We start from the raw sequence: 14952 nt of genomic DNA on the forward strand, positions 1-14952 counted from the left end.
TGCACACGCTTAGGTGGCTCACAGCTCCCCACACCCTGCACCCACGAAGCCTCCACCGTAGAGGTCACTGGGTGTCACCGTCCCTCCCCGAGCCTGAAGGTAAGCGACCGGTAACACGCCTTCACGTTAAGCCCCGCCCATTCACTGGCATTTCCCTCCTACTAAGGTACAGCGCTCTCCAGTGCTGAACCGTGTGACGCACCAGGCCTCCGCCGATTGGTCGGCAGGACTCTACCATTCGGGTAGGGGTGTGCGTCAAAGTTGGGCTCTTTGTTTCGCTCCACCTCCTTCTACCTCTGAGGTCATCACCCCCCACTGAAAGCTCGTAGTGGTATATCCTGGGCCTCGCTGCCGTTCGTTGTTCCCGGGAACGGAAGGAGCTGAGTGTTCGGTAAGGGATAGGGAAACCGGGGACGAAACGTGCGGGCAGGGTGTCCTTAAGACAATAAACGGAATGTTTTTTTTCCCCCCGGTGGTTGTATGTGCTCTTTTATATATACTAGTATGAGTACACCAGTCTGCATTAGCTATGTGCAATACGGTCTATATGTTGTTGTTATTATTATTATTGTTTAGCGCTCTCATATTCCGTAGCCCTGTACAATGGGGGTATCATATAATTATGAATATAAAAATATAAGCGCTTAATTATTTAAATTACTGTAAGTGCTTGTATTTGTATTGGCCTGTGTGTATGTATGTATGTATGTATGTATGTATGTATATATATATATGTATGTATGTATATATATATGTATGTATGTATATATATATGTATATATATATATATATATATATATATATATAATGTACGCACATATCTTCTACACGTGTGTAATTTACATAGATACATTTTCCTAGATCTCTATACACTATTTACATGTGTTATATAGATACACCCGTGCCCCCAAATTGATATATATTATTATTTATTGTTTTATATAGCACCATCATATTCTGTAGCGATGTACAGTGGGTAGACGGGACATCACATGTAGTATATCACATAATAATTTGACTTGCAGAAACAATATATATATATATATTAAAGGCAAGGCGTTCTTGTTTGGCCTTATTTGTAAATATGTATTGCTTTGTATTTGTTAGAGGAGTAGAAACATTATATCCAGGGTTTGTTGTGTAAATAAATGTTTAATGGTTGGCTTTGTTATTCATGTAAATGCCCAGCGAATGACTTGCTTCCCGCTGGTATCCATTTAAACGGAAAAACCCCATTTAGCCTTAATTTGCTATCGTTTGTGCGAATGTAAGATTAAAGGCCGTACCTTTTTATATGCATCGTGCACTCTGGTGAATTATCATAATTTATTCAGTCGGTGCACACCAGCGTATTTAAGTAAAGGTTTAAATAAAATGGGGAAATTCTGTGCTTTTAAGCTTCGCTGTTGGACGGACAAAGTGGGAATGTAGAAACGGCGCGGTATGGGGGCCTGTAAATGATCTTTTTTATTTATTTTTTGGAATTTAAGCATATAAGCATAAAGCGATCTAAGACGAGACCGAGGATTTATTGTGGTCTGAGTTTCAAGCGCCAACAGTGAACTATATCAATGCTTTATTATCTAAGATACGCGGCCTAAAAAATTATACGAGTGTCCTTTAAAATCGACAAAGGGTGAAATATATGTTTATAACGCCTGCTGTGAATTATCGGAAAGTTACTGGTATTTACTTTTTTTAATAAACACACATATCAGATATATATATATATGTATATATATAACATGTCTGTTTCTTCTAATTAAATACTAAAGAACCGGCCAGCTTCTTGTATGTGAAACACTCTGCAGCGCTTCTTTGCTGCTCTACTGTCCGTTATCTGTCACATGCTGGTTACAGGGCTAGACATAGTCATGATATCTCTGTGATTACATGCTATTACATCTCATAAGACCGACTTGTTATGGTACCCTCGGCCGTGAAGGTGTTAACTGTACATTTTACGGAGACAAGAGTATCTTTGCCTGGTTGGCCGTCCATAATGCATAGGGAAGTCAGCGAGTTTAAACGGCAAAGTTCTGTTTTGGTGAACAAACCCCAGCATATAATCTCCTATAAAATGTATAGTTTATAGAGGAATAGAATGTATGCTGTTTAGTCCGTAAAAAGGTAAATTACTGTTTGTGATGAACCGTCGTTTAGTAAAATCATCTCCGCTTCTAAACCAACATGAGTATGGAGACCGATTCTAACACCATCTGGTTTCTGCACGGTACATCTAGTCGTCTTTCATCCTCGTATCAGATTTATCTCGGCCTGCGTGTTTGGGCCGGTTCATAACATTTGTGTTTTATTGCCTCTTCCGTTAGAATGTTAGGTTGGAAGACGCGGTGGGGAACGTCGCTCTGAAGATGTCTACCTGTGCCTTCCAACTCAAGAACGGGAACTATGTAGAAACGTAGGGTGAAGAAGATTTTGGAGCTGTGTTTGGTGAGTTGGCCTTCATAAAAAGGATCGCGTTGGATTGTATCTGGAAGGTTCAGGGTCACAATGTTTTGCTCTTTTCTCATCTAGAGTACCCTGAACACCGCTCTCTAGTGCACCCAGCTATGGTCTCCCAGCATCTCTCTGAGCCTGAAGAACCACACAAACTTCCATCCTCTAATGAGACCGAACTCGATGGAGACAATGACTCCGGTATAGAAGATGAACTCAGACAGGAAGGAAAAGACTCTACCATCTTTTTGGCTTTCAAAGGAAATATCGGAGACGAAGACTTTAAGGAGAAGCTAACGAAGATCCTGCATAACGTGCCCAACCTAATTAGCATGGGTATGGAAAGATGCCCCTGTGTTTCCTCATTCACAGGTTCCTTAAATGCACCTTAAAACATACTCTTCACGTCCTTGTTCAGTGACGTTTCTGCCCCCTGCTGCTCAGTATCTACCCTTTATACCCCCAATATTATCAACTGGTTCAGGAAGCTTTTTATTTCCCACTTTAGAGTCCAGCCATCTGAAGGTTCAGAAGGTGGAGCCGTGGAACAGCGTCCGGGTCACGTTCAACATCCCGAGAGAAGCGGCCGAGCGACTGCGGCTCCTCGCTCAGAGTAACAACCAGCAGCTGCGGGATCTAGGAATTCTGTCTGTCCAGATAGAAGGTACGCTGACGAGACCCGGCCTTTGAAAAAATGCATATGGAGGAGGGGGGAGTTTTGAGGAATCCCTCCATCTATTAGTAAAGGGAACCACATGTTACGTTGGAGGGGACGCTCGGCTATTATGTGCATTAAAGTGCATATGGTGACTGGAGAGCCCCTGTAAGCTGCGTGTGGCGGATGTGTTGAGAGAGTGCTGTAAAGTCTTAAAGGAGGCCTTTAGATAAATGATCGGCCCGACAAGTTGTTGGAGTTATCAGGAATTATTTTATGGAGGCTTACAAAATACTATGTTACACGTTCATTGTTATTCAGGGTGAAAGTGATGTCTGGTTTTTGGATAAGTAGCAGGTCATGATTGATGTCCTTACCCCGGTGCAAGGGGATAGTCCTCAGACCTGACTTAGGTCTGCATCGGTCCCCTTGTGCGTAGTTAGTGGACATTAGGTGCGCTCGCACAGATTCTGGAAACTAGAAGAATCTGCTCGTTTAATGCCTCGCTCAGCACGTCGCCGCTGTAGGGTAGGACAGGCTGCATTGCGGATAGTCTGGCCGACATAAGACAAGCAGGATCGGTGACAAAGCCAGACACTCTTTCCCCTTTTTCTGTGGTTATGCGATGGCCATAAAAATACTTTATACTGTAGACAGTCGAGTTGGAGTGGGGCTATATCTGCTGTCATTCTGTGTTTGCTTAGAAAGTTTCAGATCGCAGAGTAAAATGTATACAGAGGACAGGTGCAGGTATGGATAATGGAATATTTAGCAGACAAGCACCAGTTCATAGATGGAGATCAGTTAAGTCTGTAATTTCATTATTACGTGTCACATAACCCCTTAAACATATTTTTTCTTCCAGGGGAAGGAGCTATTAACCTGGCACTATCTCAAAATAGAGGTCAAGAAGTGCGGATGAATGGGCCCTTGGGAGCCAACAACACAATGAGAATGGATGCTGGGTTTGCTATGCAAAGTGGGACAGGTGGGTAACACACAAAAGGGTCTCCCGTTTCCTTTCGCGCGTTGTGCTTGAGCTGGTGGAACGGCTCTCTTGGATGTGTAGCCAAGGGCGTCTTTCTCAGAAAGTTAGACAAATGGCAGCGCAAGAACCGTATTAGACACCGGGAAAGAGATCAAAGAGTAGCCGCCTCGGTCAGAAATGGGAGTCTTTTTCAGGGGTAGAGATGATGGCTCAGCACATTAGTCAGAGATTGAAAACGTCGGAAGCGCTTGTGCCCTTCACAGAGACTGGGTAGAGCGATACAGGTTTTGGCATCTTGGTGAGAAGTGGAGGCAGGGCGCGCATGGTCTGAGATTTGGAATTGGTGGTGACAGATGTGAGTGTGGAGAAAAGGTTAAAGGGACATGCCTGTCTATTTTTCATGGATTCCGGTGCATTTTACCGCACGCAGATCACTGAACTCCTTAGGGTTTCGTTTTAATTGAGTAAGGAAGGGAGAGGAAAGTTTGAAGGCATGTGTGTAAAATGCACTGCAGTCCTTGCGAATTGGACTCTGGTGTGGATTTTATTTCAAGTTGTTGACGGAGCCTTCTTATAAAGACAATCAAAGAAGTGTGGCTGCGCCGGATAGAGAAAACCTATGCTGGGGACACAGCTACATATAACCAGCTTCATTTTATCGGTTATGGTGCCGGAATCTACTAGCGCTAGAGGAACGAATCGCGTGTGAGATCACTGATGCTCCATAACATTACTAGAACATAATAGTTAATGGTCTGGTACAAGCCCCTTATGTTTCTGTTGTCCAGGCCTGATCAGGATGAACAATCCGGCAGCACCTATGATGTCCCAGGGTCCTCATGTATCTTCTGCTATGATGGCTGCCAGCGGCAGTTCCGAAATGCAGCCACGGACCCCTAGACCTTCCCAACAAGGTACACAAAGCCACATGTACTAATAGGAACAACATTGAGGTTACTGTTGGGAAGCACGATGATTAAATCACTGGCAAAATGTGAAAATCCATCCTTTCTCAGCCATGATATTCAGTATTCACACACACTATATGGACAAAAGTATTGGGACACCTGACCATTACCATTTCTGTGGTAATTTTTGCTCGTTCAACCAAGTAGAGCGTTTGTGAGGATCAGGCACTGATGTTGGATGAGACGCCCGGCTCACAATCTCCTTTCCAGTTCACCCCAAAGGTGTTCGATGGGGTTGAGATCAGGGCTCTGTGGGGGCCAGTCAAGTCCTGCACCCCCCCCAACTCATTCAACCATGTCTTTATGCGATGACCTAAAAGTCCCTGTTGGTGTAATGGTCAGGAGTCCCAATACTTTTGTCCATATAGTGTGTGTGTATGTATATATTTTATTACATTTCTATCCATGACTAGATTGTAAGCTCACGGGAGCAGGGCCCTCTTTTGTGCCAGTTTATTTTACTGACTCTATTGCACTGGTGCGGTATAAATAAATGTATTGTACATAATATATTCTAATATTTTGGTGAACCGTAGTCTGGAGAATCTTCCTTCTTGCAGGGGGTTATCATTTCTCCTATTACCTTGTAATTAAATTGTATCAATTAATTTTTTGATGATGACCCCGTGGAACAGGGTCAGGCATTTTACATTTTAATGTTGAGAAGACTTTTGATAACAGTAACTGATAAACTACGGGATATAGATAAGCCAAGGTGGACAGGAGGTCCGATGTGAAGCTGTGAATGATGTAGTTTAACAATATTCTAGTATCCTGAATGTCTGTGATTCACCTTGCCAAAAGACATGAAAGTAAAAATAAAGAAACTGCTTGTTTCTTTATGCTACAGACGCTCATGCCACCTCTCGTTTTGTTCTGTACCCAACAGACGCCATGGATCCCCTAACATCCGGCATGACGGTTCAGCAGCAGGGTCATCCATCTGGCTCAATGGCACCCCAACTGCATCCCATGCAGACAGCTGTAGCTAACAGACCCATTAATCCTGCCAATTTCCAACAGTTTCAGCAACAAGCTCGGCTACCCCAACATCAACAGATTGCCCAGGGGCTGCGCCCCTCTTTTGCCACTCCTGCACAAGTCCCAGTTCCCCCAGGTTGGAACCAGTTAGCTTCTGGAGCGCTGCAGCCTCCTCCCGCTCAGGGAGCTATGGGAGCGGTGACCCTCAACCAAGGCTGGAAAAAGTCTCCCTTGAGTGGAGGTCCCATGCAGCAGCAACAGCAGTTCCAGCAGAGACCTTCCCTGTCTACGGTGCAGACCCCCTCACATCCTCCTCCCCCCTATCCATTTGGCAGCCAGCAGGCGTCTCAGGCGCACGCTAACTTCTCATCCATTTCCAACCCAAATCAGTTTAACGCGACCCCGATGAAGCCTCTGCAGGGTAATCCAGCCAGGGCTCCAACTCCTCTGCAGCAGCCTCACCTCACCAGCAAGTCCCCGGCCTCCTCACCTTCGTCTTTTCAACAAAGCTCCCCGGCGTCCTCCCCCACAGTGAACCAAACGCAGCAGCAGCAGCAAGCGATGGGACCACGCGGTGCTCCGGGCAGCGGGATGCAGCAGAGCTTCCAGCAGCAGCCAGTGAGCTCCCCCGGCCGCGGCGGGATGATGCCCCAGGGGACTTCGCCTGGAAACTTTATGATGCAGAATCAGGGTCCACAGGGAATGCATTCAGGTACGGCAGCTGTGACCATATGAGAAGGATACGTTTATAGCTTATATAGTCTTTGGATTTTATTGAAATAGTTTATATAAACTTAAGCTAAACTTTGAGTAGTAGTCGTTCAGTAGTAGTGGTATTGTTTGGTGAGAACTGTCTTCATGTCTGGGATTCCGCTCCATCACCCCACTACCTCACTTTTCTTTTATCTGAGCCTATAGATCATGACGTATTGCTGTTTTAATTGTGAATTGTTTCTTTGCTCATGATCTTGTGTAGTATCATTTGTGTTTTCTGTTATGTCACGAAATCACTTTTTGTTTTGCTCTTAGGAGTCCCCAAAAGGCTTCCCCCAGGTTTCCCGTCAGCACAGGGAAACGTAAACTTTGTTGCGGGCCAAACCCCTCCAAGCATGGCAGGATCGCCAGTCAATGGCACGGCATTGCAGCAGCAAGGGAACGGTACTGGACAGGGAACAGGTATGCAGGCTAGAAATATAACATCAGAGTTCTTAGTATGTAGCAGACTATCGCGGGTCCTTCCTATGCTCTGGTCCCTGGACGTGCAATCTCAGTTGTCGAGTTGCGCCAGCTACGCAAGCTGAGTTGGGGTCTTCCTTGGCGGATTCCATGGTTTGGCGAGGTCAGCTCTTCTCACTCCTGCATTCAGGATTTGCCCCGTGCTGTGCACCCCTTCTGTGGAATTCCCTGTGTTCCGTGACACTTTCTCCCTCGTACGCAACTTTCAAAAGCTCTCTGAAAACCCAACAAGCTGCAGGTATTACTAGCACCTAGCGGTATTAAAGGGGCTCGCAAGTCGTCAATCAGGACCCCTAGAGTGACCCCTGCGACCAAGAAAATAGTACGCGGGATTGTATTATCAATCAACAATTATCCTTGGGATTTGTTGAGGCTGTTCTGGAGTTTTCTGTGTTGTGCATTGTGTACAAACACAATAATTACCACTTTAATCGTTATTGTTCTGTTTTGTAGGTGGTCAGGCAAACGGATCATCCCACAATCAGATGCAAGGTACAAATGGGGGTCCTAATCTTATGCAGACCAACATGATGGCTCTTCATAACAACCTGAATAACCAGCAGACGAGTGGTAGTGGGGTGAGCCAGGTCAATGTTTCTGGCCTTCACGCACAGGGCCAGCAAGGACCACAATCCCAGTTAATGGGTATGCATCAGCAAATCATTTCCTCCCAAGGTCAAATGGTTAGCCTTCAGGGGCAGGCCCCTCTGAACACACAGGGTCAGCTGGTACTTTCTCGGACACCTCTCATGACCCAAGGACAAATGATGGGAACATCTCAAAACCAGAACATCGGCCAAGCGCCTCAGAGAGTGACGCCACCCAAACCAATGATTCCTTCTCACAACCAGCTGATGACATCCCAAGGTCAAGCCTTAATGCAGCAGAACCCTGCGGTGGAGCAGATTATACAGGGTAAACAGGGTTTCAACACCCAGAACCAAGCAGGTGTCATGTCAGGGCCTAGTTCGATAATAAGGGGACAAGCGCCAAACATGACCAACAATATGGTTCAGTTCTCAGGACAAGCAGTTTCTCAGCAGGGCTCGGTAAGCACTAATCCACCACAAGGGATGAATATGCAGGGTCAGGTTCTCAGGCAGACAGTTCCTGGACAACATCTACAGCAACCACTTGGAGAGACGGCCAATCAAGCTGGTGGGGACTTAACCTCCATGATGCCAGACCTCTCCATGCAGCAGACCGGCAACATGGCAGCCCAGCACATGCAAAATATGCCGGGCAACAGTGGACTCGGGCAACACTTTGCGGGTCACGGTCTACCTTTCAGCTCTCCGTTTTCTCAAGGTGGCAATGGGAGCCAGATGGCCTGCGGACAAAATCCAAGTTTTCCGGTCAATAAAGATGTCACGCTGACCAGCCCCTTGCTGGTCAACCTCCTGCAGAGTGATATCTCGGCCGGACACTTTGGTGTGAACAGCAAGCAGAACAACGCCAATGCGGCTAAACCCAAGAAGAAGAAGCCTCCGCGGAAGAAAAAGAATCCGCAAGGGGAAGAACAGATGAGGTACGCTTAAACATATTTTATTTAGAATCCTTGTTGCCCAAATCGCTATGATTTGCTGATTTTGTCACGATTTGTTTTTTGTGCATGAAAGTAATACAGAAGCCCCAAAAGTGGTGTTTCTAAAACTCGGTATGCGTTTCCAGAGCAGGCCATCGCCTAACGGTTCTTAGTACAAAATATACACTGGCTCTTGTAATGCAAATTGCAGAAACTATGGCAATTTCAAGCATTTTCAATGAGTTTTTGGAATGGGACGGGTGTACAGCACCTTTTCTCTGTTTGAGGACCAATGTTTGTGGAGGAAAACAAACCACTTTGACTAATTATCAATGCCTTCTTCTCTACCTTCACTACAGCTCCACCGAGGCGCGCATGGATGACTCTGACCAAACTTTAATAGCAGGAGATCAAGGAGGTTCCCTAGATGGTGGCCAGAAACTTTCTGAATTTGCAAACAGGCCACCAGGTGAGACTTCACAATCGTTTAACTCTGTAATATACTCTTTCTGATTTCTGATGAAGTGAAACTGCATATCACACACGTGAAGCCTTAGTGGGCTCTTGCGGTGCAGCCTTTAGGCGAGTCCCGAATAATTCCCGTTGTTCTTGGCTGTTGTTGAATTCACTGGACAACTACTGCCTGGGAAAAATGCTTTACATTCAGTGAGATGTGTGCAAATTCTCCTGTCTGTAACAAAAAAAAGAGAAAAACAAAGGGAAAGTATTATTTTGCACATATTGCCCGTTACTTACCTTAACAGAGGAGTTTTACCTTGTAAATGAAAATTCAGTCTGTTTGCTATACAAAATCGCTTGCTCTTTACCTGTATTTACCTGTGTCGTTAATAGAAAAAAAATGAACAATTAAAATTTAGTCATTTTATGTAGCACCGTTGTATTCCGTAGCGCTGCACTATGGGTCAGATTTTTTTTTTCTGTGTTTAAAATTATTATTATTATTATTATTATTGTGCTCTAATACACAAATTCCAATCCATTGCAGGTCTCTGCTTTGTGAGTAAAATAATTTGACAACTTTCAGTAGTAAATGTCCTGTTTGGTTGCAGGTTATCCAGCTCAGTCGCTCGAGCAAAGGCAGCTACAGCAGATTCCTCCCCAGCTAATGCAGCTGGGACAGCAGCAGGGCCAGGGTGGCCAGGCTCAGCAGCCAACACCTCCTCAACAGATGATGATGATGCTCATGATGCAGCAAGAGCAGAAACCAGTGAGGCTTCCCGGACAGCAAGGGGTGTTCAACCCTAGACCGGCAATGAACTCTGATGCACAGAGGATGCCCATGCAGCAAGGTGCTAATATGCCCGTGATGGTGAGTTTGCAGGGTTCTGGCCCTGTACCACCTTCACCGGACAAGCAAAGAATGCCTATGGCAGCCAATGTGTCTTTGGCAAGCAGTGGAAGAAAGATGAGCTTCCCGGAGAGTGGCCAGAATCAGTCTGGATCACCCCTTGGTGAGGGTTCGTCTGCAGCATCTCTTCCGGATGTTCCAGAACATCCTGCAACTCCTGGACCGCAAAGCAACATGGCCCCTCATTTACTTCTTTCCCAGAACCAGCTTATGATGGCAGGATCCAAGCCAGGAGCCTCTTCGTCAATGTCGATGGTACAAGGTGCAAGTCCCCAGCAACAGCAGCACTCTAACGCCATGCCTGGATCTCATGGCCACCATTTCCAAAGTGTGCAGACTCCATCACAGACATCACGGCCCAAGACACCAAACCGGGCGAGTCCTAGACCATACTATCCACAAACACCCAACAATCGTCCTCCTAGTACAGAGCCTTCTGAGATTAGTTTGTCTCCAGAAAGACTCAATGCCTCTATTGCCGGCCTCTTCCCTCCTCAGATTAATATTCCATTGCCCCCCAGGCCAACGTTAAACAGGGGGTTTGATCAACAAGGTTTGAACCCAACAACATTAAAAGCCATCGGACAAGCTCCTCCAGGGTTGACTGTAAACAACCAGTCTAGTTTTGGTCAACACATAAACAAGGTGGATAATGGGGGAACTAAACAGTCCAATTCTGGGGGAAGCAAAAGGGCAAGCCCAAGCAACAGCAGACGTTCGAGCCCGGCTTCCAGTCGCAAAACCACACCAAGCCCCGGCAGGCAGAACTCTAAGGCAGCCAAGATGGTGCTCGGAGTACAACAGAACCCTGGACTGTTGCACAGCATGGAGATGCAAAGAAATGCGCTAGCTGGGCAGACTTCAGTTCAGAATCCAACCCTTGGATCTACAATTGGGCAGTACCCACCAGTCTGTATGCCAACTACAAGCAACCCTGCAGACGATACCAGAGAGAGTCCGTCAGTAACGCAAGAGAGTTCCACTCAGGCAATGCAGATGGGTGGAAAGGAACAAGGCTCTCTGGACATCAACACTGTCCACCAAGAGAAGAAGCTGCCGTCCCCTGAGGAATCGGCCAGAAAAGATTCCCAGTCCATGGATGCAAGTAAAGCTTACGCTGCAGAAGACAACAAAACTGGTATCTCCCCAGCCATGAGAGATGCTCCAACATCATTGAGTCAATTACTTGACCATTCAAATGTCTCCCAGTCTCACCATTCAGGTGCCTCACAATCTCAACATTCAAATGGCCCCAGTCTCACCAGTAAACCCACCGGTCAATTAAATGAACGCTCCCCTCACCAGATGTCCACAGAAGACTCGAAAGTAGCAGATCTCCCTGCACTGTCAAGTGATGTGTTTGGTACGGAAGTCACAGGTGGCCCTAACCCTGCCCCAAATACAGAGCCATGCACAACACAAGCAAGGCCAGATGCACTGGATGTCAATTCTAATGTCTCAATGAACCTTCCTGCTTCCCAGCTTAAGAGAACTGGTGGCCCGACCTCACTTTCCAGTTCTATGCCTCCAAACCAGATAACTGTCTTTGTGACATCGAATCCTATCACTCCCTCTGCCAGCGTGTCTGCCCCCATGACCTCTCACCTTCAACAATCCTTGGTGCCCACAGTAGTGAATATGCCCAATATGGGTAATAAGGCCATGGTATCCGAGGCTCAGCAAAGTGCTACATCTAGTGCACGACCTCAGTTTATCACTCCGGTGTTCTTCAATTCCTCCTCTATCATCCAAGTCATGAAAGGATCTCAAGGCAACATGCCACAGCCTGCCGTGGCTCAGAATACTAACATGATGTCTCAGTCCGTCACAGTTGTGGGACCCTTGCATATATCACAGAATATTCAGTTCCCTCCTGGTCAACCTTCCTCTGCCTCACCTTCCAATGTTACCTCCAGCACATCTACCACTCGACCAGTTCATTCTAACCAGATGCAGACCACTTCCCAACTCGCATCGTCCCCATCACTTCTTCCCACGTTTCCTGCACACACGCAGGTTAAGGAAAGCGGCTTGGAAGACGCCAACGCTCAGTCAAGCGCACCTCCTGACCTGTGCTCTCCTAAATCTTTACAACCCACACCACCCTCAGTTCCTGACAGCAGCCAATGTCCCTCTGCTAGTGGCAAGAGAAGCTCATCCGCGCCGTCCAGTGATCAGTGCACGTTAGACAAGTTCAGTCAGCTCCTGCTCGTCAAGACCGGTTACAAAGATGGATCCGCAGAAGATAAACTCCCTACGGATCTTGGAAGCCCACACACCGTTGGCACAGAAGCCGGGAACCCTGTCGTGCCACCCTCACTAGCCAGTCAGCCCATTTCAGAGATCAGCCACACTCCCGTGCTCTCTTTGGATCCAACATGCCCTGCAAATAGTCCTCCAGCAGACATCATGGCTTCCCCATCCGACATTCATCCTGCATTAGAGGGGGAAAACGGGAGCCGGAACGTCGCCTTTACAGAGCAGGCTGGCATCTGCACGGAAGACAACCCAACAGAACAACATCCAGAAAAAGGTATGGCTCTTTTTTAATGGCGAGTATTTCTTTTTTATATATTACGTTCTATTATAAAGTAACACTTTGGGGGAGGGGGGGGTCGATTTGTGGACGAAATCCCTGTTTACAATCTTCATGCCCGTATGTTCTGTTTATAACAAGCTTCCCAGTGCGCCAGTCAGGAAGAAGCGGCTGTACGTGACAAGGAGAGCGTTCCAGAAAAAGCAGGTAATATTTTCTGGCCGTCTGCACTCCTTTTGTTGCACTAGTTTGAAAACCCTCTCTTTTTTGTGACACAATAGATCATCCCTGTGTTCTTTTTACAGAGGCAGACCCACCAGAGACCACTGAAAGGTAAGCAGGGAATACCCTGCATCATCTCACTAGAGTATCAGTAGAGTATAGCGTTGTACTGCGTTGGCCGTCGAAAGAATAAGCAAACTTTATTGCGTATAATTGTAAGACTCTGTTCTTCAGGTATAGATTTAAGATATTATTATTTAACATATTATACAAATATCCTCTGCAGAGTTAAAACACATGGGGAGATGTTTATAGTGTGTGTGTGTGTGTGTGTGTGTGTGTGTGTGTGTATTAACAAGACACCCATAAACATAAAATGTCATTCGTTATTAAGCATCTCGCAAGATGATCCGACTTATTAAGACCTCTAGGTCACTAAAGATACATACTCATTATTAGTGTAATTTTGCCCTTTGCCCATAGCCTTTTCTACACACACACACACACACACACACACACACACACACACACACACACACACACTCCCCCTCTCTCTCTCCCTTCCCTCTCTCTCTCTCTCTTCCCCTCCCTCTCTCTCTCTTCCCCTCCCTCTCTCTCTCTTCCCCTCCCTCCCTCTCTCTTCCCCTCCCTCCCTCTCTCTCTCTCTCTCTCTCTCTCTCTTCCCCTCTCTCTCTCTCTCTCTCTCTCTCTCTCTCTCTCTTCCCCTCTCTCTCTCTCTCTCTCTCTCTCTCTCTCTCTCTCTCTCTCTTCCTCTCTCTCTCTCTCTCTCTCTCTCTCTCTCTTCCCCTCTCTCTCTCTCTCTTCCCCCCCTCTCTCTCTCTCTCTCTCTTCCCCCCTCTCTCTCTCTCTCTCTCTTCCCCCTCTCTCTCTCTCTTCCCCCTCTCCCCTCTCTTTCTCTCTTCCCCCTCTCCCCTCTCTTTCTCTCTTCCCCCTCTCCTCTCTCTCTCTCTCTCTCTCTCTCTCTCTCTCTCTCTTCCCCCTCGCCCCTCTCTCTCTCTCTCTTCCCCCTCTCCCCTCTTTCTTCCCCCTCTCTCCCTCTTGCGTCTGGGCGTATGTAGGTGTACGTATTAGTACTGGAGGAACCTATGTGTATGGAAACGTTTGTGGTTTGGACCAGGTGATCAGCTCGCCAGTGCCTGACCCACTCTTTACACCGGTCTGTTATATTCATGGTTACCTTTGTCTATGTTGGCTTGTTACATGAGTTCTAGTGTTGTAATTCGTTACTGTGCTTCCCAGTGAGCCAGCGGAAAGGTCCAGGCCCCCGAGTCGCAGGAATTCCAAAGTCGACGAGTCTCCGGCCCCCCAGGAAACAGTAGAAGGTGGTCAGCGGAAGCGCTCTGCCCGTCCCAGCTCAGCCTCCGGCTCCACCAAAGGTGAGATTAAATATGACAAAAATCTGCATAACATATAACACTTTATATCAGGCAGCTGGATTTCTCATTATATTACCCTTAGTCTTCTTGTTGTGATTTTGGAGTTTCCTTTGTACACGGTAACGTTACCTCTTACTCCCCGGCCCATCATAAGAACCCCCCCCCCTTCATAAGAAGAATACATTTCACTAAGAGCCGGACCAGTTAGTACCACCCTGCAAATTGTCAATAAATATATCATGTAAAATAATACTTTAACCCTTCGCGGCTGGAGCGGTAAATCACTAAGCCCTCCAGCACAGTGCTGCTTATTAATCGATGCATCTTTTTGTCCCCTTGCAGAATCCGGAGCCAGCCCCCCTCAACCCAAACGGAGGAAATCCAAGTAGATTTTTGCCCCCCCATTCTCTTTTTCATACCCTCTGACCTCTGTATATGTGCGTGCGCTGCGATAGATCTCTATTTTTTTATCTATGGGAGCTTAAAATTATTGTACAGTTTTTTGTTTTTGTTTCTGTGAAGGTAATTTTAATTATTATAAATTTAGATATTTTTAAATATTGTTATTGATCCAGTGCTTAACCCCTTCGTGAAGTTAACCATTACTTGGTCGGTGCA

At 46.4% G+C, this 14952-nt stretch overlaps 1 protein-coding gene across 1 annotated transcript; it reads left to right on the forward strand.

The window, feature by feature from the left end:
• Positions 1 to 332: 332 nt before the first annotated feature.
• On the forward strand, positions 333 to 14952 carry NCOA6 (nuclear receptor coactivator 6). Its single transcript, XM_053453798.1, has 15 exons — positions 333 to 391; positions 2331 to 2451; positions 2536 to 2793; positions 2966 to 3121; positions 3978 to 4100; positions 4889 to 5014; positions 5958 to 6761; positions 7079 to 7225; positions 7739 to 8813; positions 9170 to 9279; positions 9881 to 12712; positions 12857 to 12922; positions 13021 to 13048; positions 14198 to 14334; positions 14677 to 14952. The coding sequence occupies exons 3-15, from the start codon at positions 2571 to 2573 to the stop codon at positions 14721 to 14723; spliced, it is 5874 nt and encodes a 1957-aa protein (XP_053309773.1). The 5' UTR covers positions 333 to 391; positions 2331 to 2451; positions 2536 to 2570; the 3' UTR covers positions 14724 to 14952.

The sequence above is a fragment of the Spea bombifrons genome, chromosome 13 (genome assembly GCF_027358695.1).
Source record: "Spea bombifrons isolate aSpeBom1 chromosome 13, aSpeBom1.2.pri, whole genome shotgun sequence".
Taxonomy (NCBI): Eukaryota; Metazoa; Chordata; class Amphibia; order Anura; family Pelobatidae; genus Spea; species Spea bombifrons.